Consider the following 22,176-nt stretch of genomic DNA (forward strand, 5'->3'; position numbering starts at 1 on the left):
ACACACACACACACACACACATACATGCGCACACAGACAAACCCTGAGGTCTCCACATGTGGAGAGGCGGCTGTACCTGCAGGCTCTGCGTGTTCCTGTGTTATTGAGCGTATTCTCCACACGCACAGGTATCTATCATCATGCACACATTACGGATCATTTCCCAATGTGCTTTTTGTATAGTTTCCGAAGAAGTGACTTCGACCCTAAACAAGGAACAGCAAGAGCTCCGGTGTACGTGCTAACGCTCCCGGGGACCAGCTAAGGCACTGGTGTATAGTCTTCAAGCTATTGTCTAACGCTCGCTGAATTTTTATGATTTGGTACGTTCTCACGCAATTAATCCGTAACTCAGTGAGACCGGCTCACGTGGGTGGAATAATTTTCTAATGACCAATCAAGTGCCCCGAAGGAACAAAAAGTGGTTGAGTGAAAATAAGTTACTATGCAGAGATTAAGACAACCTAAATTCACGAGGCTGAGATGGAAGCTCACTGACATAGATTCAAAAGAAATATATATATATATATATATATATACATAGGATTTATGGAGACACTCCTCCCTTCATAGTGGCTGTCAGTGCAATGCAAAGCTAGGTTCAATGACCTCAGACGAAGTTTGCTGTGATAGACGCAGGAATGCCTTGCAGCCTACCTCAGGTATTTTACTATAGATTTCCTTTATTCTAAAACTTCTGTCGATGTGAAACCCATAGTCAATAATAGGCAAAAAACACCAGATCAAATCGGATGGATGGCAAATGTGGATTTGGAAAGAAATATTGTTGTGAAATAAACTGCAGATAAAGAGGGATTTGGACGGAAACCTCCTGACACACACAAAGCTTGCGATGCCCACTCCATGGAAAATGTTGCTGAATCTTTGCCAACATAACATCATATTGGCATTATGTGACATTAAAAGTCTCAAATGCCCAGAGGGTTGCCGATTTAACAGTTGCCTCAGACAAGAATGGAATCATGGTGGCCACAGAATATGCAGAATGCCATTCAACCCTCCATATTCTGTGGTGGGCTGTACATTCTGGAAAGAACTGACATTGACCTTCTACTTTTGACATAAGCATAAATGTTCATATCATTTTATTATTATTCCCTACAAAACAAATATTAGAAAACGAGAACAACGGAATTAGATTTGACAATTCTAATCAAATGTAAGAAAATAGAACAAAAGCTTTATGTACAGCACATGAGTATCAAGATACTCTCCAGCATATTTAAGCCTGAGGAGAGGTTTCTGAGGAGTTCTTGGTGATGGAAGTTGGACTGACACACAAAGGATATTCTGGGGACCCCCCCAAATGTGAGCTCAGAGAGCCCAGGTTGGGTATCCCTGGCTCACAGGAAGCACCAAGCCACTTCTGCCCTCCCCACTCCTGGGAACGCAGAACCAAGCAGAGCCCAGCAGAACTCAGTTCAGATCAAGGGCAGGAAACCAGATCAGTACTCCCAGAACACCCTCTATTTATAGTTGAGTAAATAAAATCATTATAATACAAGGAAGTCCAGCCCCGGGCGACTTGGCTAGGAGCTGTGTGGAGATGTGTGTGGGGAGGGGGGAGTGGGGGGGGGGATTGGTTCGTTGGTTTTTGTTCTGTCTCCTTAAAATTGGAAGTTGGCTGAGAGATGCTAGGGTATGACATTTAGCAGGTGAATCTACATCTGGGTGACCCAACAGAAAAAGGCAGACAGAGAAAGTGTGAGTGGGAGAGAGAGAGAGAGAGAGAGAGAGAGAGAGAGAGAGAGAGAGAGAGAGAGAGAGAGAGAGAGAGAGAGAGAGAGAGAGAGAGCGAGCGAGCGAGAGAAAGCAGTTGAGGCTGTGTGTGTGTAAATGTACATGTGAGTTGTTGTTGTAGATGTGAGTGAGTCTTGTTCCAGAGGATCAGAGGCGTGTCAGAGAGCTGAGGCACGCTCAGGGCCCCGGGACCCCCCAGAGAGTCCCTTGTTTGTGTGAGGAGAGAGGGAAGGTGGGAGGAGGGAGATAGGGGCTGTTGGAACAGAGAGAAAGGGAGGGTGGAAGCAGAGAAGAAGGAGGGAGGGAAGTTGGAGGGGGGCATTTGAGCGAAAGGAAAAAGAAAGGGCACGGAGGGAAGAGTACATGGAGGATTGATGGGGAGGAATGAAGGACAAGAGGGAGAAAAAAGAGGAAGGGAACAGCCCCGGTTTGTTTGAATGCCCTTTGGGCTGACAGAGCTTCAGAGAGATAGGGGAGACAGCAGGCCTCTTGACTACAGTACACACAGCAGCCTTCTGCATTCAGCTGAGCACCAGAACTATTGATCTGGAAACATTCCTGTTCCTTCCTGAAGAGAGGTAAACTGTGGATGACCTTGTCTTCTTACCCCCCACCCCCTCACACACACACACATGCACACACACACACCACAACCACCACTCTCACCAACTCCATCTATCTGATGCTGTTGATTTGATTTTCTGTTTGTTTGTTTTTTCCGTGGAAGTCTGGCCCGAAAGAAGCACAAGCGAGAGGAGGCGGGGAGCGAGGGAAGAAAGAGGGAGTGATGAAGGAGAACGAGTGATGAGAGAAAAGGAATTATGGGAAGAGCATGTTTTTCTTTTTTTGACAGCAGACTTGATTTCCTGAACCCTTGTGTATGCCTCGCATTTCACAGACAGTGCAAGATTCAGAAACCAGAGAGCTGGATGTAGGGAAAAAAAACATACTATATGCAAGAGAGGTGAACCCATAGTCTCCGTCTTTCCTTCCTCTCTCCTCTAACTATCTCCATCTCTTCTTTTCCATTTTCAAAGTGACCTCTGACTCACCATTGCTGTGTAGTATCATGTTTTAGGGCTCTCCAGGGAGAGGGGGAGAAGGGTAGAAGATAAAGGAGGAGGAAAGGAGAAGAGAGGAGGGGGGGGGATGCGGATAGGAGTGCGGACAGACATCTGGGCTGTTCTGTGGAGAGGAGGAATGCACCTCTCGCTGTGAAGGGGACCAGGGTGACTCACTCTCTCCTCGATCTCTGTATCTGACCTCCACCTCCATCTCTGTATCTGACCTCCACCTCCATCTCTGTATCTGACCTCCACCTCCATCTCTGTATCTGACCTCCATCTCTGTATCTGACCTCCACCTCCATCTCTGTATCTGACCTCCATCTCTGTATATGGCCTCCACCTCCATCTCTGTATCTGACCTCCATCTCTGTATCTGGCCTCCACCTCCATCTCTGTATCTGACCTCCACCTCCATCTCTGTATCTGGCCTCCACCTCCATCTCTGTATCTGGCCTCCATCTCTGTATCTGACCTCCACCTCCATCTCTGTATCTGGCCTCCATCTCTGTATCTGGCCTCCACCTCCATCTCTGTATCTGACCTCCACCTCCATCTCTGTATCTGACCTCCATCTCTGTATCTGACCTCCACCTCCATCTCTGTATCTGACCTCCACCTCCATCTCTGTATATGGCCTCCACCTCCATCTCTGTATCTGACCTCCATCTCTGTATCTGGCCTCCACCTCCATCTCTGTATCTGACCTCCACCTCCATCTCTGTATCTGGCCTCCACCTCCATCTCTGTATCTGGCCTCCATCTCTGTATCTGACCTCCACCTCCATCTCTGTATCTGGCCTCCATCTCTGTATCTGGCCTCCACCTCCATCTCTGTATCTGACCTCCACCTCCATCTCTGTATATGGCCTCCACCTCCATCTCTGTATCTGACCTCCATCTCTGTATCTGACCTCCACCTCCATCTCTGTATCTGACCTTCATCTCTGTATCTGGCCTCCACCTCCATCTCTGTATCTGACCTCCACCTCCATCTCTGTATCTGACCTCCATCTCTGTATCTGGCCTCCACCTCCATCTCTGTATCTGACCTCCATCTCTGTATCTGGCCTCCATCTCTGTATCTGGCCTCCACCTCCATCTCTGTATCTGACCTCCACCTCCATCTCTGTATCTGGCCTCCACCTCCATCTCTGTATCTGACCTCCACCTCCATCTCTGTATCTGGCCTCCACCTCCATCTCTGTATCTGACCTCCACCTCCATCTCTGTATCTGACCTCCACCTCCATCTCTGTATCTGGCCTCCACCTCCATCTCTGTATCTGACCTCCACCTCCATCTCTGTATCTGGCCTCCACCTCCATCTCTGTATCTGGCCTCCACCTCCATCTCTGTATCTGACCTCCACCTCCATCTCTGCATCCCTCCTCGGCCTACGGGCCCCTTAAACCTTGCTCTCACCACGCCCCCTCTCTCTCCTCTTCTTTCTCCCTCCTCCGACCCCCTCTTTTCCCTAACAACCCCTTCCCCCTTGTACTCTGACCAACGCCAACACAGCCAAGCACTACCATAACATGTCCACTCACAGACGGAGGCATCAGCTACAGACATTTCTACTCTTGGCCACCAATTAGTCTTTCAGGACCGACATTGACCTGGTGACCCAAAGACCTGTGCTCCCACAGACAACAGACTCCAACCCAGAAACGATCCCTCCTGGGCCCCCAGACAGTCTACTACGGCCCCAGGCTTGTCGGGGCCTGTGGGGGATGGGGGCTCCATTAGCAAGGGTGGCTTTGAGACAGATGAGGTGTGTGGAGCTGAGAGCAGCTGCTCCTGCTGTGCACTGGCCCCTAACACCCTAACAAACGCACACACACACCCATACACACACGCTCTCATAAATCACCTCAGCCCCGCTCTCGGCCCGCACTCGCCCAGTGTTAAAAGCCAATCAGGAAAATTACATGCAAACTCCTGGGGACCCATTTTCACTTTCTTAAGAAATCATTAGTCAATGTTATGAGCTCTGACATCCCATAATACCCTGGCCGTCTGCTCCAGGCCCAGCTCCTGCCCCCCTCCCTGTCCCCCTCTCTGCCCAGCCAGGGCGACTCGACATGGGCTACAGCTAGGTCAGACGCCCCATGGGACTGGAGGGTGGCCCAAACAAAGGAGGTAAACACAACGATGAAAGGGAGGGAGGGAGAGACAAAGAGAGGAGTGGAAGAGAGAAAGAGAGGAGGGAATCATTTTTAGGTGAGACACTAGGGAGACTTCACCCACTAACACTGATGCTAATAATACTGTATGGTTTTTGCACAGAGATAAGACTGGAGGGCAACGTGGGAGGAGTTATTGAAGGTCGGCAGGAGAATGTATGAGGTGGGGAGCTCAACATATTCTCAGCTGTAGAGCAAGCATAACATCCTGTCCACACAGGAAGCAGGAAGTGAGTGTTTGGAATGGGCTCTGTGTGGCCCTTGTCGCTACCCCACTGTTCCAAAAACAAACAGAACCGGGATCAGGAGGCGGGACCCACTCTGGACTCCACTACACTGATAGGTCCACATTCCCTCCCCCTTCCTCTGTGGGTCTGTTTTCCTCAGCCACAGTGAGATGTTCCAAGGAAGGGCGTGACAAGGAAATTAAAAAGAAGGGGTAAAGCGAGGGAGAGAGAGAAACAAGCTCTTGGCTGGGGAAGAGCTTTTCCTCTCCCCAATGTCCCGGCGCATGCTGGCCTCAGATGAGCAGGAGGTGCTCTGACCCGTACCAACCCATAATGCAGTGGGAGGCGCGTGGAGAGCAGGTGCGTCCGGCCACTCAGAGCCAGGTGTCCACATTGGCCAGGTGCGTGGGAGAGAAGGACAAAAGGAGAGAAAGGGGGGACTGAGGTAAGAGAGAGGACAGAGGGGGAGAGAGGAAGGGAACAGTGCCATTACCCACGGCCAACCACTTCCAGGAGCCACTTCTCAACAAGCGAAGCCCAGAGACTACGGAACACAGCGAAGAATGATTCCGGTTCACAAAACGGTTCTTTGGACCGGGTCGGCCTGGGACGAGGGGGACGCGGCAGAGCTTAAAGAGCTCCGGTGGATCTGCATGGTACCTGGATGTGGTGTTGGCCGTGATCTTGAGGCTGCCGGGGTTGCGGATGAGCTTATCCAGGATGCTGACGATCTGCTCAAACTTGGGCCGGTTGTTCCTCTCCTTCTGCCAGCAGTCAAGCATCAGCTGGTACAGAGCAGCGGGGCAGTCCATGGGCGGGGGCAGCCGGTAGCCCTCATCCACCGCCTTGATCACCTGGGGGGTGGGGGGGAGGGGTGGGGTGGGGTGGGGGGTAGGGTGGAAGGGGATTACAATAGGCAGCAGATCAAGAGCCGTGGTTTGGAAGGATTCATCTGGCACCAGCATGAATTCTGCAGTCGCTTGGTGCTCAGTGCTACAATGCACGTGCTTTCATACTGCGGATGGAGCAGCCAGTCTGCCGTGTTCCACTCAACTCTCGATGAGGAGTGTTGACAGAGCTGGCTGGGCCTAACATCTCAGAACAGGCACACTTATTATCTCTCGCTCTCGCGCTCTCTCTCTCTCTCTCTCTCTCTTTCTCTTTCTCTTTTCTCTCTCTCTCTCTCTCTCTCTCTCTCTCTCTCTCTCTCTCTCTCTCTCTCTCTCTCTCCCTCTTTCTCTATGTCTCTCCCTCTCTGTCATCAGGCTCTTCAGATGGCACAGTTACATTTCTGAATTAGACCATCAGGCCTCCGGTTAGAAAGTCCATCCACCACCTGGCCACTCTACGCCTCACTTCCTCTCCCAGCAGGAAGTTCATTAAATCTCCTTGGCAAGAACGGCGCACTCACATCCTGATTGGACATCTCCCAGTAAGGCCGCTCCCCATATGACATCACTTCCCAGAGAACAATGCCATAGCTCCAGGCGTCGCTCGCCGAGGTGAACTTCCTGTAGGCGATGGCTTCTGGAGCTGTCCACCTGATGGGGATCTTACCTCCCTGGAGGAAAGAGAGAGAGAGAGAGAGAGAGAGAGAGAGAGAGAGAGAGAGAGAGAGAGAGAGAGAGAGAGAGAGAGAGAGAGGGAGAGGGAGAGGGGGAGGGAGAATTATACACCATGGGCTAAGACGATCAAACCTTTAGGAAATCCAACATAAGATGTTAAGGTGTAAAACGAATGGCTCGGTCTCCAGAGCTCCAGGGCCTGCGTTTGATCTGTGTATCCCGTATCACCAGTAGGAGATCCAGCACGCCTGATAGAGGGGGCATACAGAGCCCTCAGAGTCCCCGAGGGAGTAGAGGGGTTTGCGGGGCTTTCTGCCCCTGTACCTTGCTCATGCTCTCTGGAGGCTTCTGGACTTACTCACAGTTCAGCCTTACACGCCTCACACCAGCAGAGGAGAAGAGAAGAAAGGAGAGAGGAGGAGAGAGGAGAGGAGCCAAAGCCAACGGACTCGCGGGCCAAGTCACACAACTCCTGCCCAGCTCTCTGTAAACACACAGCCCTCAGAAAAACAAACCCACTTCTACCCCGCGTCCCCTGTGACTGTGAACACACACACACCCACACACACTCACGTTCATGGACACACACACTCTCTGTGCCATGGGCTGGAATATTATAGCCATGGAAGTGAGGCGGTACACCTCTAGGATTGTAAGAAAGAAAGCCTAGCATCTCACACTCACAGAGTCCAGTGAGTGTTAGAGCAGTGGTGTGCGTTCTACGGGAGTGTACGATCCACTGTTTGATCCACACCGATGTGTTCTAAAGCAGTATGTTCTACAGCAGTGGGTGTTCCAGTATGTGTTCTACAGCAGTATATACTACGGCAGTGTGTTATGCACTGGTGTGTGTTCTCCGAAAGTGTGTGTAACACAGGAGTGACCCATTAGCATACTTTAGGTCATGCTTTTCTGGGAGAGAAGTAGCAACTCCTGGACTGTTTATTTGACATGTAGTCCTTAACCAGTAATTACACCCAGTTTAAGGCCCTGCACGCAGACACGGACTATGATGACCACACACACGCGCCCGCACTCACACACACACACACGCGCGCGCGCACGCACGCCTCAGTGCTACGCATGGTGATGTGACAGGCAGGGCTCTGAACGAGGGCTTCCAATGACCTTGTAAATGTGTGTTTGTCATTCCTTTCCCATGATCCTTCAGGAACACAGGCGGGCACATTGGGAAATTTATGTGGCCGCTATCGTCCCCTGCTTTTATTTATGCGCCGGCTATCTCGCTCTCACTCCGCAAGGCCGAAGGAGAGGGAGAGGAAGTGTGTGGGTGTGAGTGTGTGTCGTATGTGTCAGACGATCTGTCTCGGGGACAGCAGGCATTCAGTAAGAGGGCTGTTGAGGGGGAGATAGAGGGACAGAAACCCAGACAGACAATGGCCCTCTGTGGCGCTGAGCTAGAGGTCAAACAGCTCTGCTCTGATCCACCCACAGACCCCGCCACCACGTCCTATCAACCTGTCAGTCTGACCATGGCAAGATCTGGAAGGATGGAGGGGGGGGGGATTTGCATCTGTTGTCGGAGATTAAACAGGCTCCAGTGGGATATAATACAAAGCAAGTTGGCGTTACAAACGGATGCCTCGTTTGTTTGTGTTTGTGTGATTGTGTGTCGTACCCGTGTGGTGTATGCAGCCTCCGGGTCGTCCTCCAGGACTCTGGACAGGCCGAAGTCAGACACCTTACACACCAGGTTGCTGTTGACCAGGATGTTGCGTGCTGCCAGGTCTCTGTGAACGTAGCCCATGTCTGACAGGTACTTCATGCCCGAGGCGATGCCACGCAGCATGCCCACCAGCTGGATGCCCGTAAACTGGGCGTCGTGTTTCTGACGGAAAGAGAGAGAAATGAAAGAGAGAGGAAGACAGAAAGAGAGAGAGAGAGAGAGAGAGAGAGAGAGAGAGAGAGAGAGAGAGAGAGAGAGAGAGAGAGAGAGAGAGAGAGAGAGAGAGAGAGAGAGAGAGAGAGAGAGAGAGAGAGAGAGAGAGGGGAAAGATGGGCAGAATGTCATAAAGTATCTCGTAAATAAAGGGTGAGCTGACCTTTTTAGGTTCTGGGTACACACTGGAACATTCCTACATTAACACCCACAACAGATCTGATTAACCTTTACTTCCACCTCTAACGTGAACTGCTCTGGGTCCATCTGAACTGTGAAATGAGGCTAAATCTGGCCCTAATATGGCATCTGACGATTCGCCACATGCTCATCGCGATGAGCATCCCCATCCATGTGAACTGGATCCAAGACCGCTGAAAGCTGTTTATAAGGCGATTATCTTTAAGATCACATGTGGATTAGATGAGCCTCTCAGTGTCTGGGCTGAACCGGTGAGATGCTGCAGAGAAACTGACAGGAAGAAATATAAACAGCACACGAATAGAAAACAGATTTCAGGCGCACACGCACACACCCATACGCGTACACGGTGTTTACTCTGGCACGTGTGTGAATGTTCCTGTCGTCGGTGATGTCCTGATGTTAAACAGGACAGGAAGTGAAACACCCCAGAGGACGGAGAATCGGGAAGAAGAGAAGAAGAAAGGAAGAGAGAACCAAAGAGAAGAGAATGAGCCGGAAGGAGTGAAATAGTGTAGCAGAGAAAGTGATACTTTGGTATATGTTTGGGTGAGTGTTAGTCTGTGTACAGTATGATTATATTTCTGTGTGTGGGTGTGTTTGTCTCTCTGTGTGTATGTGTGTGCGCCATACACTCACACTACACATACTTACTTGTGTCAGTAAGGATATATATATATAGCACCAAGACACTGCCTGCTGCACTATGTTAACTTAATTGAGTTGAGAATAGTGTCCAGACCACCTGGTTGTGGCTAAGTCTGTTCAAAGCTTCCACTGTAATAATATAGTGTATGACATGAGGTATGAAGAATCAGCAGTCTGTGTGGGTATGTGTCTGTATGTGTGTGTGTGTGTGTGTATGTGTCACAGTCTTCTCAGATGAAGGCCAGGCCATGAGACCTTGCAGGAAATAGCCAGAGAACATGGCAACTCCTCCCTTTCATATCTGAGAGGATGTTGTGCAGACGCGCGTGGAAAACGGTTAAAACAGTCTCAGCGCACCCCGCTCTCGTGTGCAGCCATGTTTATTTAATGCTTCTCTCATGTTGATTTAGCGTTTGGGGTCGGATCTTTTGCCTCGCAGAGTTCCAGTGAGCCAGACGGCATCTAAGTTAGTGCGAGAGACAGGGTGGGGCAACAGGGCTCCTTCGTAGCAGAGGTGGTTCAGGGACATCTGGCCCGGGATCCGAAGAAAGGATGCTAATCTTAGACTGTCGCTAACTCAACCCAGATTCGAACTCTGCGGGACGACATTGTTTTTTATCTTCATCGTGGTGCCCTACGGCGTCGGCGGGCACACACACGGATGGGGCGAGAGGGTGAGTGTCTCCTGCCTGCAGTTCTGCTCGCTGTGTCAGGCTGCTCCAGGACTTCGGGGGGTCCTCTGTCTGTGATCCGTGCCCAGCAGAAGAGGGCATGCCGCTGGGGAGTGTCTGGGGGAGTGTGCTGCTCGCCGGTGGTTCTGGTGCAAGGTCACAGCGACCCGTGGACATCTTTGGGGGCCTGCTACTGTCTTTATGTGCAGTTTTTCACACTCCCCCCCCCCCCCCCCCCCCGCCTCCTCCCTCCTCTCTCTCTGTATCGCTCTCTCACTCTCTCTCTCTGTCTCTCTCACTCTAACTCTTTCCACAATTTGCCATCTGGCATCTGTCCTCTGTGCTGAGGGCATGAGAGGTTGAGAGGTAGAGAGTACAGTGTGATGGTGTTGGATTTGAGGGAGAGATGACTCAGTGAGTGTGTGTGTGCGTGTGTGTGTGAGAGAAATAGAGAGAGTGGTGTTTGATACAGAACACACAAGGTGTGCGTTATACTGTACTTACTCTGAGAAAGCTGTCCAAAGATCCATTTTCCATGTACTCAGTCACAATCATCACTGGTTTGCCTGGAAAAAGACACAAAGTTGACTTCTGCAGCTGAAACGCCCTCTACCCACCTCTATAACATTTTATATGGTTGCATTCCAAATTTTTATGCGTGGTAAATCTCCCCAAAGCAAACAACCTTTCAGAAAAGTGGGGACACTGGGAAAAAAGTGTGTTATTTAATATGTCTAAACGGTTGGAACCCTTGCAGTCAATGAAGGGAGGAATATTTCAGCATGACACTGGTGACTTGAATGGGTCAAATGTCTTACCAATAACTTATAGAATACTCTGGAGGACCTAAGTCAAACCAAAGGATGAATAGCCCTTTGGTCTCTCTCTCTCTCTCTCTCTCTCTCTCTCTCTCTCTCTCTCTCTCTCTCTCTCTCTCTCTCTCTCTCTCTCTCTCTCTCTCTCTCTCTCTCTCACACACACACACACACACACACACACACACACACACAGAAACTAGCAGGATGAAACAAGCAGAGTTTAAGGTCCCAGCAGGTCACCTGTCAGTGGCTGACATCTTTATTCCAGCAGCAGAGCCAGCTGTAAATCTCTGTTATCATCTGTACCTGATTCAGAGAGCAGGTCTTTATAGCTGGGAGGGGTTGGTGGGGAGGAGGGGGGGGGCAGGGAAAATCTCTTTAAATAAGCCCTAGTCAAATGAACAGCTATGGTGTCACGACATGTTTGTGTCACAGATGGTTGTCTTTTCCTCTTTTGTAAGGATAGGCGCGCTCTACTTCCAAAATAAAGGCGATTTGTCTTTTCCTCTTTCCCAACTCAGTCTTTCTCTTCCCCTTCTCCTGTTTCTCTTCCCCCTTTCTCTCTTTCTTTCTCTCTCTTCTGTCTGTCCCCTCTCTCTCCCTCACTCTCCCTCCCACCCGTCCTCCCTGTCTCTCTCCATCTCTCCTCTTTCTCTCTCCATGTCACACATTGTAAACGGATCACAGTGATGGTCCACATCTGGAGATGTTCGTCTCATTTCCAGAGCCGACAGAGGTGGAGGGTGATGGAATTGTGTGTCGTAAAAAAGAAACACATTTATTACCCTAGTTGGAAAACTAAACTTTAATTAATAAAGCTGTCTGCTTCCCAACTGGCTGGATGTTGGGCAGGGGCCGGAAAGGTTCTGGAACTTACGAGTGTCTCTGAGCCGGGGCTGACTGACAGAGCGGCCCCTCCTCAGGACCACTTCCTCCTCCCATTAGGAACTCTGCTGATCCAAAACCCTCTTAGACACCCCCCCCTCCAAAAGAAAACCTTGATGTATCACTCCATTTGTCCTAACAGACATCCTTTATAGTTGAACAGTGAAATAGACTCCTGTATCCTCCCTCCATCATCCCCCTTTTCTTCTCATCCTCCCCGCTGGATCCCGTTTTTTCCCATGGAGTGCGTGCTGGCGTGTGTGTGTTGGTGTGTGTCCGTGGGTCTGTGTGTGGGTGTCTCCGTGCGTGTATGTGTTCGACGCTCATGGTCCTCAGTGTACTGTAGCCAAAAGCAGCAGCAGGTTAAATGAGGTGTGAACGTCTCTGGATTATTAAGAATTAACAGGACCAGGTTAATAAATCACCCCGCGGCAGGGGCAGGATGTGTGTGTGCGTGGGAACTCTATGTGTGTGTGTGCGTGTGGGAACTCTATGTGTGTGTGTGTGTGTGTGTGTGTGCGGTACTGACTATGTATCCCTCCCCCCCAAAACCATTCACCCAAGAGTTGCTCGCAATCACGCCCATTTGCTGGAAGTGGTCCTCCGAAAAGCACACACTGTATATGATCATGAAAACACAGACACACACATAACCACATACGTTCATGGGCTTCCCCCCTAATTTTGTTCTAAAAACAGAAACAAGCCACAGTCATCTACAATTAAGACTGCCATTATTCACCATCTGGACTTTAACAGAGCGAGTGGTGCAAGATTTATTAGACAAATATAATCCCAGTTTGATGAGGGATTACATAAATAAAAGGCCAGTTTCACATTCCTCAAAGGACTGCGTTTGGAGCCAAATGTAAAGCTGTTGGAAACAAATATGTGCATTCAGTGTTTGGACAGTGTTTTGCTGAGTAACTGAAATAACTCGGTGCAGAACCAAGATGAAGACAGAGCGGCTTTCCAATAGGGAGCTGCTGGGAGAACTGTCCCTAAAGCTGGACTCTTGGTCACAACCAAGAAAATACCAAAAATGATTCCAAGACCAAACTACCTCATCGGCCGTGTCTTTACCTTGGCATAACAGCAGATATAAAGTTATTTACGAGAGAACTGGTTTAAGATCCAATCATTGTATAAAAAAAAACTGATCTCCTTCGTCCTAATGGTCATCATGGCCAGACCTGGCTGCAAACCATGAACTTCCCAGCCAGTTGTCTTTGGTTTTCCCGGGTTCCTTTGAGTAAACGTGCTGGAGAGGGATGAGAGCAGGATCACGGGTGCTTCACCTCCTCAGAAGCACCCTGGCAGGGCTGCCTAACCAGCTCCCAGGGCCCTGGCAGGGCTGCCTAACCAGCTCCCAGGGCCCTGGGCCACGGCTGAGACGGGCACAGTTCAAACTCATTATTACACGGCGCTTTCCTTTTAAAAAGGCATTTGTGTGCTAATAGTCCCGGAGGTGCAGAGAGGCTGAGCTATGGATTTATTCACGCATTGGACTACATGCTCTGATCAGATCACATTGATAGTGATATTATCTAGCCCAGGGGATCCCTCTAACAGAACCAGAGATCTGTCTTGTAAAAGGTACATGCCTGGACTAACATTATGTCATGCATCCATTGATCATAAGGAAAAGTACATCTGTAAAAGTCTCCATTTGGCAAAAGTACAATACACCTATGATGAACTGTATTGTGTTTTGTATTTAATTGTATTTATTTCCAATGTACTGTATTATATTTTATTGCATTGTATTATATTGTCAATTTAATTGTATTCAGTTCAATGTACATCTTTACATTTAGTCATTTAGCAGACGCTCTTATCCAGAGCGACATCTTAAACTGTAATATTATCTACCATTATTATTATGACTACTGTTATCTATTTATTATTTTATTATCAAATGTATTCTGACCAAGGTCCCAGGAGCAACCTAAAATGCCGGCCAGTGGTGCTGATGATGCTGTAGTGTAAGATGTCTGCAGTACTCACTGCGAGTGACCACGCCCTCCAGCCTGATGATGTTTGGGTGGTCGAACTGTCCCATGATGCTGGCCTCTGCTAGGAAGTCCCGCCTCTGTTTGTCAGTATAGCCCGCCTTCAGGGTCTTTATGGCCACGCAGATCTCCTTCTTACTGGGCAGCTTCAGACGCCCGCTGCACACCTCTCCAAACTCACCTGGAGGAAACACACACACACAAGCAAAACACTATGAAATATAGATACTATAGTCTAACTGTGGTAAAAAAAAATACTTCCCTAAATGCTAAAAATGAGATACAATCTATCAATAGAATTCTGTATATTTATGGAAACAAAAGTATTCACAATTGTAATTGGATTCAAATGGCCTTATCCACGTTTCATGGTTCATACTTTCAACAAAAATAAAAGTTCTGCAATGATTTATTTAATTTGGATAAGAAGTGACAGATTCTTGCCTAATTCCATATTATCTACTTTTAACAAGCCAATAAAAGCATGTGCAGTCATGCGCTTTCAAATTCATCTCCCACATTCAGATCACAGTGACTCATTTAAGCCTGGCCAATCGCTAGCCACGGTATATAAATGACCTTTCAACTTTCCATGTCCTATTAAACGCACTATGACTCATCAAATTTAACCTAGGGAGTCAACAATTATCATTCCTGAGTGGTTAGGGGATACAAAGAGAGTGTGTGTGTGTATGTGCATAGGTACGTGTGTGTGTCTTATATGGAATATTGTGGAATAGTTTCCCTAGGTAGGACATTATAGCTGCCTGGCCACTTCAAAGACTTCAGATGAAGAATGGACTTTGCAGTGATATGGCCGGTGACAGGGACTTGGCTGGAGAGAAGAGTGTGTGTGTGTGTGTGTGTGTGTGTGTGAGTGTGTGGTTATATCGCAACACAGATATGCAGAGCTTCCTTCAATCACTTGCACCCCCCCCCCCCCCACACCCCCCTCCCCCCCAACACACAAAACTCCCCCTCTCTCTCACGTGTGATTGTTTCCCACATAGCGGATCACAAAGACGCCAGGTCAAACTCTGGGCTGATACCGGGTCTGGAAGAACTTAGCTCGAGTAATTACAGGCTGTCTAAACAGAGGAGCTGGGCTGCCCTGCTCTGCTCCTCCGGCCTGTGATGTTCTGGGTTGGTGGGTAGACAAGCATGGATGACCAAAGGAGAGGTCAGAGGAGCAGCATTACCCCATCCTCCATGTCTCTGATAGAGCTGTGGCCACAGACGCCCTGATTAGTCAAACTAACCCCGGCTCTGCTCGGCCTACACCGGGACTTTGATGTTGGGGTTTCACCCGGAGAGAGAGAGAGCGAGGCATCTTTTAATGCAATCGTTGTTCGGTGAGAGAATGGAACGTCTCAAAACCTGAAAGTATCCCCAAGCAGCTGGTCTCCATAGGGGGCGAAGCCTTTATGGAGCTGATTGGAGAAAAAAGTGAACTATGTGTGGTGTAGAGTTAAAAGTATGGAGCGCGTACGGTGATGTACAGTCAAGATTGTGTCGTATATAGGGAAGAGTGCACAGTCAAGAGATTGTAGTGTCTACGGCATTTTAGGAGTCAAGAGAGTGTAGTGTACAGTACAGTATGTAAATCCTAACGTAGAGTACATGAGTATGGTGTATGAGTATGTACAGATATTCTGTAGAGCACGGCGGAGGGTGTGAGTATATGCTGTGAGGTCGTATAAGCAGTGCACTGCAGGGGTAGTGTGTAGTCCACAGCTGACAGTGTAGTATATAAAGGCTGTTTGCGGCGTCTGACGTCTTTATGGGGGCTTTACGGCGTGGAGGACAGGAGGTGGACTCCGGAGACCCCGCCACTGCTTCCCCCCCTCTCCTCCCCCCCTCTCCTCCCCCCCTCTCCTCCCCCCCCTCTCCTCCCTCCGTCCCCCCTCTGCCATGAATCACCGAGCACTAACTCCATGTCTGCACTCCTGCTACACACATCGGGGATCGTGGGAGAGGGGTGTGGGAGACAGAGCTGAGAAAGACCGAGAGAGATAGAGAGAGAGAGAGAGAGAGAGAGAGAGAGAGAGAGGGAGAGAGAGAGAGAGAGAGAGACGGAAGACGGAGCGAGATGGAGAGATGCGAGGGAAAGCTAGGTAGAGACCGACGGAGAGGATGAAGGGACGGACAGAGGAAAGGAGGAGTGTGATGGAGGGGTGGAGGTGGTGGGGGGGTGTAAAATAATATCCCAGCTGGAGCTGTGCTATTAAACGCAGTGAGGCAGTAACAAGTTCACTCTTTTTCTTCCCCGACATCCCCCTCTCCCGACCCCTTCTTTCTCTACCCTTCCCGCTATCAGGGACGTAGAGTGGTAGGACCAGACCTCCGACTGAGGTGTTAAATGATTCTCGTTTCCGACAGTGCATATTACATTATAACACACCTCAACGCTCTCGTATATCTTTTACCTGATGTCTGTCTGAATACAGATTTCTTGGGGCAATGTACCTGCATATGAATGTGTGTGTGTGTGTGTGTGTGTGTGAGGGGGGGGGGGTTCACTCACCTGCTCCCACCACCTTGTCAATGGCAATACAGGAGGCATCAAGCTCCTTGGCAAATTCATGGACGGCTTGGCTGGGGTCTTCATAGGTGTGGGGGTCCACATAGGTCCTGATACCTGGCAGACGGACTGGGGTGGAGGAGGAGAGGGTGTTAATCACTCAGTCAACCTACCGGATAAAGTGTGAGAGTGTGAGTCTCGCAGGGAGCACTTGTGTGTGGGCAGCGAGTGCGTGTAAGCGTGCGAGCGTGTGTGTGTTTTAGTCATCAAGTGTATTCAAGAGGTAATGAGGGTGGGTGTTAGTCAAATGAGGTTAGCCCATGTGTGAGTGGGCCCAAATGACCATGTTGGGAGTGTTTGGACCGGTCTGGTCTCCTCCCTCTGGACAAGTGCGTGACGTCAGCCTTTCAGCCTCTAAAACGACTGTAGCAAAACACACTCCATCATATGAGGAGCATGGATTAGCGGGCCATCAATAAAAGCCCGTAAATAAATCACGTGGAAGACCAACACTCGATGTTACTGTGCGAACACTGTGGCCAGGCACCAAGGAAAGCAGGCCATTTGTTCAAATAAACCCCAATCAGGAGATGGATGGCCTAATACTAACACAGCAGTCCACCAACACACGCATGCTGGTGTACCGGACAAACTGGCTCCGGAACGCTCGCCAGATAGAGCAAGTTGCTCTGATTCAACAATTAGGTATTAATTCTGTCCGAATACTTGAAACACAGCGGACAGAGAGGCAGAGAACGCTGAAGAAGAAAAAAGAGAGAGGAGAAAAAGGAAGAAAGAGAGGCGCATTCTTACGGTGTCCGTTGCCAAAGTGGAGCCTTTTTTCGTCTGGATGTTTGGACTTGCTGTGGCAACAGAACCTGCCGATCAAAAAAAAATACAAAAAAGGATGAAATTTGCATTACATTTTCCCATCAGTCCCTACTCCATTGCTTTACTCTCTGTGAGGTGATGTGTGTGTGTGTGTGCGTTTGTGTGTGTGTGTGTGTGTGTGTGTGTGTAGGAGGGGTTCAGGAGTGGGGGCAAGACTTTTGAGCAAACCTGACTGTTTCTTTTTCATATGAGCCAGAACAGAATCTGTGGGTCTTCTAATGAGGCTCAGATTTATACCTTCCCTCCACAGTATCTACTGCCAACATCAATCCTCCCAGGCCAGACACACACACACTCAAGGTGTTCCTTACGCCAAACACATACGGGGGAGAAAGGGAGTGAGATGGAGGGGAACATAATACATCTCTTGCCAAGCAAACTAACACAGATAATGAGAAGTGGCATGTATAGGACCATGGTGGTATTCACAAAGCACACATATACACACACACACCCACGCAACTGGAAGGATGAGGATGATCCTATCTGCCTCTGTCTGTCTATCTGCCTTTAAACACTGATCTCCTGTCAGTTTTGGATGGTCCTTAACAAATGGCGAGTAAAGAGACGTGAGATGGAGAGCTGGTCTAAGATCCGTGGGTATAATCACTAAGAGGTGGACTTGTGAGTGACTTGTGATCGGGTCTGACAGCATGCGAAGCGAGCGTGCAACTGTCTGATAGGTGCACAGACCTGCCAATCAGGACGTAGAGCAAGACAGTGAGGAGGATGATGGCCACTGCAGAGGAGATGGCGATCAGAACCACTTGGCTGCTCTCACTGGAGATAGAGAATGCTGCAAAGAGAGAGAGATAATACGATTTTTTGTCAAATTCATTCATTCATCATTTCTTTGTTATCAGACAGACAGACAACCAGGCAGAACAGGTAGTCAGACAGTAAGGAAAGGCAGTCACACAGGCAGACACAGGCAGATAGACAGGCAGACAGACAGACAGGCAGCCAGACAGGTCCACTCACAGTCGGGGCTGGTCTCGAACTCGAAGCTCCTGCTGCTGGCTCCGTACCCTGCGGCCGTCCGGGCCCTGATCTGCAGGAGGTAGGAGGTGTCGGCCTTCAGGCCGTTCAGGGTCACGTTGCAGCCCTTGGAGCGCAGGATGGTGTAGCTCGTCTCCTGCTCCTGCTGTGGCCCAGAGAGAGGGAGGGAGAGGGAGTGGGGGGGGGGAGGGAAACAAGGAGGGAGATGGTTTTACCATTATCTCATAGAGGAGAAGACATCTACAGGCAGCATGTAGCGAGAGAGAGAGAGAGAGAGAGAGAGAGAGAGAGAGAGAGAGAGAGACAAAGAGACAGAGAGAGAGAGATCGAGACTGTAATATACTCTAGAGAGAGACACTGCAGTGTGCACTCAGGTGTGCCGAGCCCCTGAGACGACGTGTTCTTACTAGGTCCCCTCCTCTCACCCACACACTTTTCCAAGCTCCACGCGGGCCTCACAAGTTACCACCTTTCTGTTTTACGGCTTCACTAAACATCTCAGTGGTGCACTGATCCCGACATAGGCTGGGTGGACAGGATTTACGTGCAGGGTCTACTTTCAGCCCATTGTTTCCAGATGTGGGGGAATACTGGGGGACCAAGGAGAGCAGGGATGGAGGGATGGAGGTGAAGGAGTCAATGAGATGTAGAAGCTCTCTCCTGCACTACCCCGTGTCCTCAGATTATGAAGGAACAATGCTATCTACCACCTGGGGACTCTTGTTGAGAGCGACACACACATACACACACATGTACTGTATATATAATATATATGAGACTGGAGGACAAGCTGTGTGTGTGTGTGTGGATGTGTGTGTGAGTGCGTGTGTGTTTGTGTGTGTATTGCCAGATCCGAGAGGCTACAGTTACATATGAGGGATTAAACACAAATGTTTTCTCTTGCAATAATCAGAAACAAATAAATAATGAAAAGCTAATGGACGTAAAGCGCAACAAACTATCTGACGTGGCCTCTCTCAGAGTCTATCTCTCCAATTAAACACTGGCAATAGGCAACAGCAGGCCTTCATAAAGCTCTCATTGGACTCATTGTGCTCCACTCTTTTGAAACCAATCCTTAACCAACTTTAGACAGACTGTATTAGGAAATAAACCGTTTTTCCAAAGGTTTAGTGATTAACTTCGCCAGGAAATGAGTCAGGCAGACGCCAACACTCAGCCGATCACATGCTTGTTTTCGGAACCCTTAATCAGCAGGAAACTTGATGCCATCACAGTTTTACACACATGCTAGAAATACTCGAAATATGCATATGAGCTAGCACGCATTAGCACACTCACAGGAAATCTTCCTTGCAATCACACACGTACACACACACACACAAAATAATGTTCCAGACAAGCCCTTCAGACCTAGTGCATCAGACCTTTATAGTGTACAAAGCCCTTTAAAACAATGTCAAGTCACAGTATCTTTAGGGAGGTAACCAATCCGATGGCTTGTCCTGGACGCCTCTTCATCACAGCCATAAATCTCCACACAGGCTGTCAGTGTTCACCACTCGCAACAACATGCGATCCCCTGAAAATCACACACAGGTGTGCTCAGGCTGTGTGTGTGTGTGTGTTTCCCCTCCTCATGTCAGCCCTTTCGCCACGCCACAGTCTGACAGAGCGTGCGATTGTTACGAGTTGTGTACGGAATTTAATCTGTCGACGTTCTGCTTTAACAATGTAAACAGCTCAGGATGAAGTTACAACACTGCCGCGGAGAGAACACTCGTGTAAATACTCGGCGCATTTCAGCCTGCTTCGCTTCCATGCGAGACTCTCGATAAATAAACAGTCAAATTCGATCGGACTTGAAAGTTTCTCTCTCTTCTAGATCCACGAGATAGAACACCCCCCAAATAATCAGCTGAGCGTATTCCCACAAACTCGGTTTCCATAAAGTGCACTTCAACTGGCTTATCTTGGGTTTAATGCTGTTTGGTCATTCAACGAGGAAGCCCAAACAGTCAGAACTGGTTTACAGAAGCAGAGAGAGGGAGAGAGAAGCAGAGGAGGGAGAAAGGAAGAGTGGGGAAGGAGGGCGAGAGGGTTCCATTTGAACTCTGGGAAGTGGTTTCGAGTCGGGATTCAAAGACTGAGGCATGCTTGTTTGGTATGGTTCATGAGAACACCGTCAGCACCACCCAGCCTCGCAGAAACACAGTCCTGGCACAGCTCTCTCTTGGCCCTCTCCTGTCTCTCTTTTCCCTAATCCAATGGACTCTCTATATTGGCCTGTCCTAAGTGAAACAGCATGGCTATATTCTTCTGGGGACGTGTCATTGGAGCCAGCTCTGTTGTTGTGCAACTTGGGAAAGCTTAGGTAAATGGTCATTTGATGGCACGCCGCTGTTCCGAGCCACACTGATTGGGGGGGGATTTATTTCGACGCAAACAACAGTGGGAGTGTAAACATGCAGTGAGCAGCTACGCAGCTGAAGGGGGCTAGGCGTTAGACTTGTCTGGGCTGGAGAGAAACCGTGCATTTCCTCAAATCTCTCTCTAACCCTCTCTCTCTCTCGCTCTCTCTCTTTCTCTCTGTGTTTGTGTATGTTTAGGAGTCAGTGCCTGTGCCTATTCCCGTGTGTACGTGCGATTGTCTGTGTTTGTTGTTGTGTAGTCATGGGCTTAGTGACTCATCCCGGGGAGAGGGGAAGGCTGGTTTGGGGCCCCCGTCTTCCTTTCACCCACCCTGCCGGGAAACCCTGTAGGTACAGGGACTGCGACCCTCGGACCCTTTGGCTGGTCTGATGAAGAGCCCTGATCCGTACCTCCGGGCTCCTGCCCACCATTTGGGCCCTGAAAGCCTCCAATCCCTGTTTCACATGGAAGAGCCTTTTGTCTGGGGGTTAGGAGTGTTCAGCCATCCCTGCCAAAGCAGGTCTTTGAGGGATATGTGTGTGTGTGAGTGTTTGTGTGAATGCATGCTCTTGTACCCAATGCTAGCAGTCTTGAGCAGTTCCTGAAATACTGTTATTAACAGGGATCAGTGCTAAGGCCCAGTGAGTTTCATAATGAAAGTTTATGAGTGCGTGCGTGTGTATGTGTGTGTGAGTGTGTGTGTGTGCCACCCAGGGTCAGGATAGACATGGCAGATTAGAGCGGTGCTTGTGCCAGCTGTGCCAACAGGGAGAAAAGGTTTAAGCATTCTGCCAAATCCGATTTCAGTTCAGTTGTTCAATTGTCGCATTGGAAAGTGAAAATAGGACATAAAATGGAGGGCTGGTTCAGGAACAGTGTTTAGGATTGGTTTTGCCGACAAAGCCCTCACAGAGAGTTTCTGCCTGCCTACTAATCAAGGGATTAGGGGCCACCAGGGGTAGAGGAGGCTGTAAACTGGGGAGAGCACACACACACACATACACACACTAATAAAACACGTTAGAGACAGAGCTCTGAGGATGCTGTAAGGACCCATGTCTGTGAGAGCGATTAAACTTGCATCCATGACTAATTTGACTATCAAATGTCAACCCTAGCTATGTCTCATAGTTCACCGCTGGCCAGTAAAGGCCAGTCATTCGTTCTGCACTAATTTCCTCACGCAGACACAGACCCCGCAGACACATTTACAGCCAGCTATAAAACGACACTCCATTAAGAACCTGTCTGTGAGGAGAGCATAGGAGAGGAGAGAAGAAGAGGGATGTGGGTGCGCGTGCATGAGGTCGGTTGAGCCACGGCAAACTGTCATTTTCGCTGTCGAAGAGTTGGTTTCTATCGGGGATGGCGGAAATGCTTTTTGTCATTTTTCCTTTGTGCCCTTCACCCTCCTCCCCTTCCTTCATCCCTCGTTCCATCCCTTTATCTCTCAGA

At 49.3% G+C, this 22,176-nt stretch overlaps 1 protein-coding gene across 1 annotated transcript in view; it reads right to left on the bottom strand.

The window, feature by feature from the left end:
- The window catches only part of epha3 (eph receptor A3), a 59,443-nt gene that overhangs the window by 6,108 nt on the left and 31,159 nt on the right, over window positions 1–22,176 (bottom strand). The window contains exons 9-17 of the mRNA XM_067261100.1: window positions 18,331–18,493; window positions 18,043–18,145; window positions 17,272–17,336; window positions 16,462–16,587; window positions 13,933–14,118; window positions 10,727–10,788; window positions 8,442–8,651; window positions 6,649–6,798; window positions 5,898–6,091 (exon numbers count right to left, since the gene is read on the bottom strand). Of these exons, the coding sequence (XP_067117201.1) occupies window positions 5,898–6,091; window positions 6,649–6,798; window positions 8,442–8,651; window positions 10,727–10,788; window positions 13,933–14,118; window positions 16,462–16,587; window positions 17,272–17,336; window positions 18,043–18,145; window positions 18,331–18,493 (1,259 nt within the window). The remainder of the gene's footprint in view (window positions 1–5,897; window positions 6,092–6,648; window positions 6,799–8,441; window positions 8,652–10,726; window positions 10,789–13,932; window positions 14,119–16,461; window positions 16,588–17,271; window positions 17,337–18,042; window positions 18,146–18,330; window positions 18,494–22,176) is intronic.

This window comes from Osmerus mordax, chromosome 2 (genome assembly GCF_038355195.1).
Source record: "Osmerus mordax isolate fOsmMor3 chromosome 2, fOsmMor3.pri, whole genome shotgun sequence".
NCBI classification, from domain to species: domain Eukaryota; kingdom Metazoa; phylum Chordata; class Actinopteri; order Osmeriformes; family Osmeridae; genus Osmerus; species Osmerus mordax.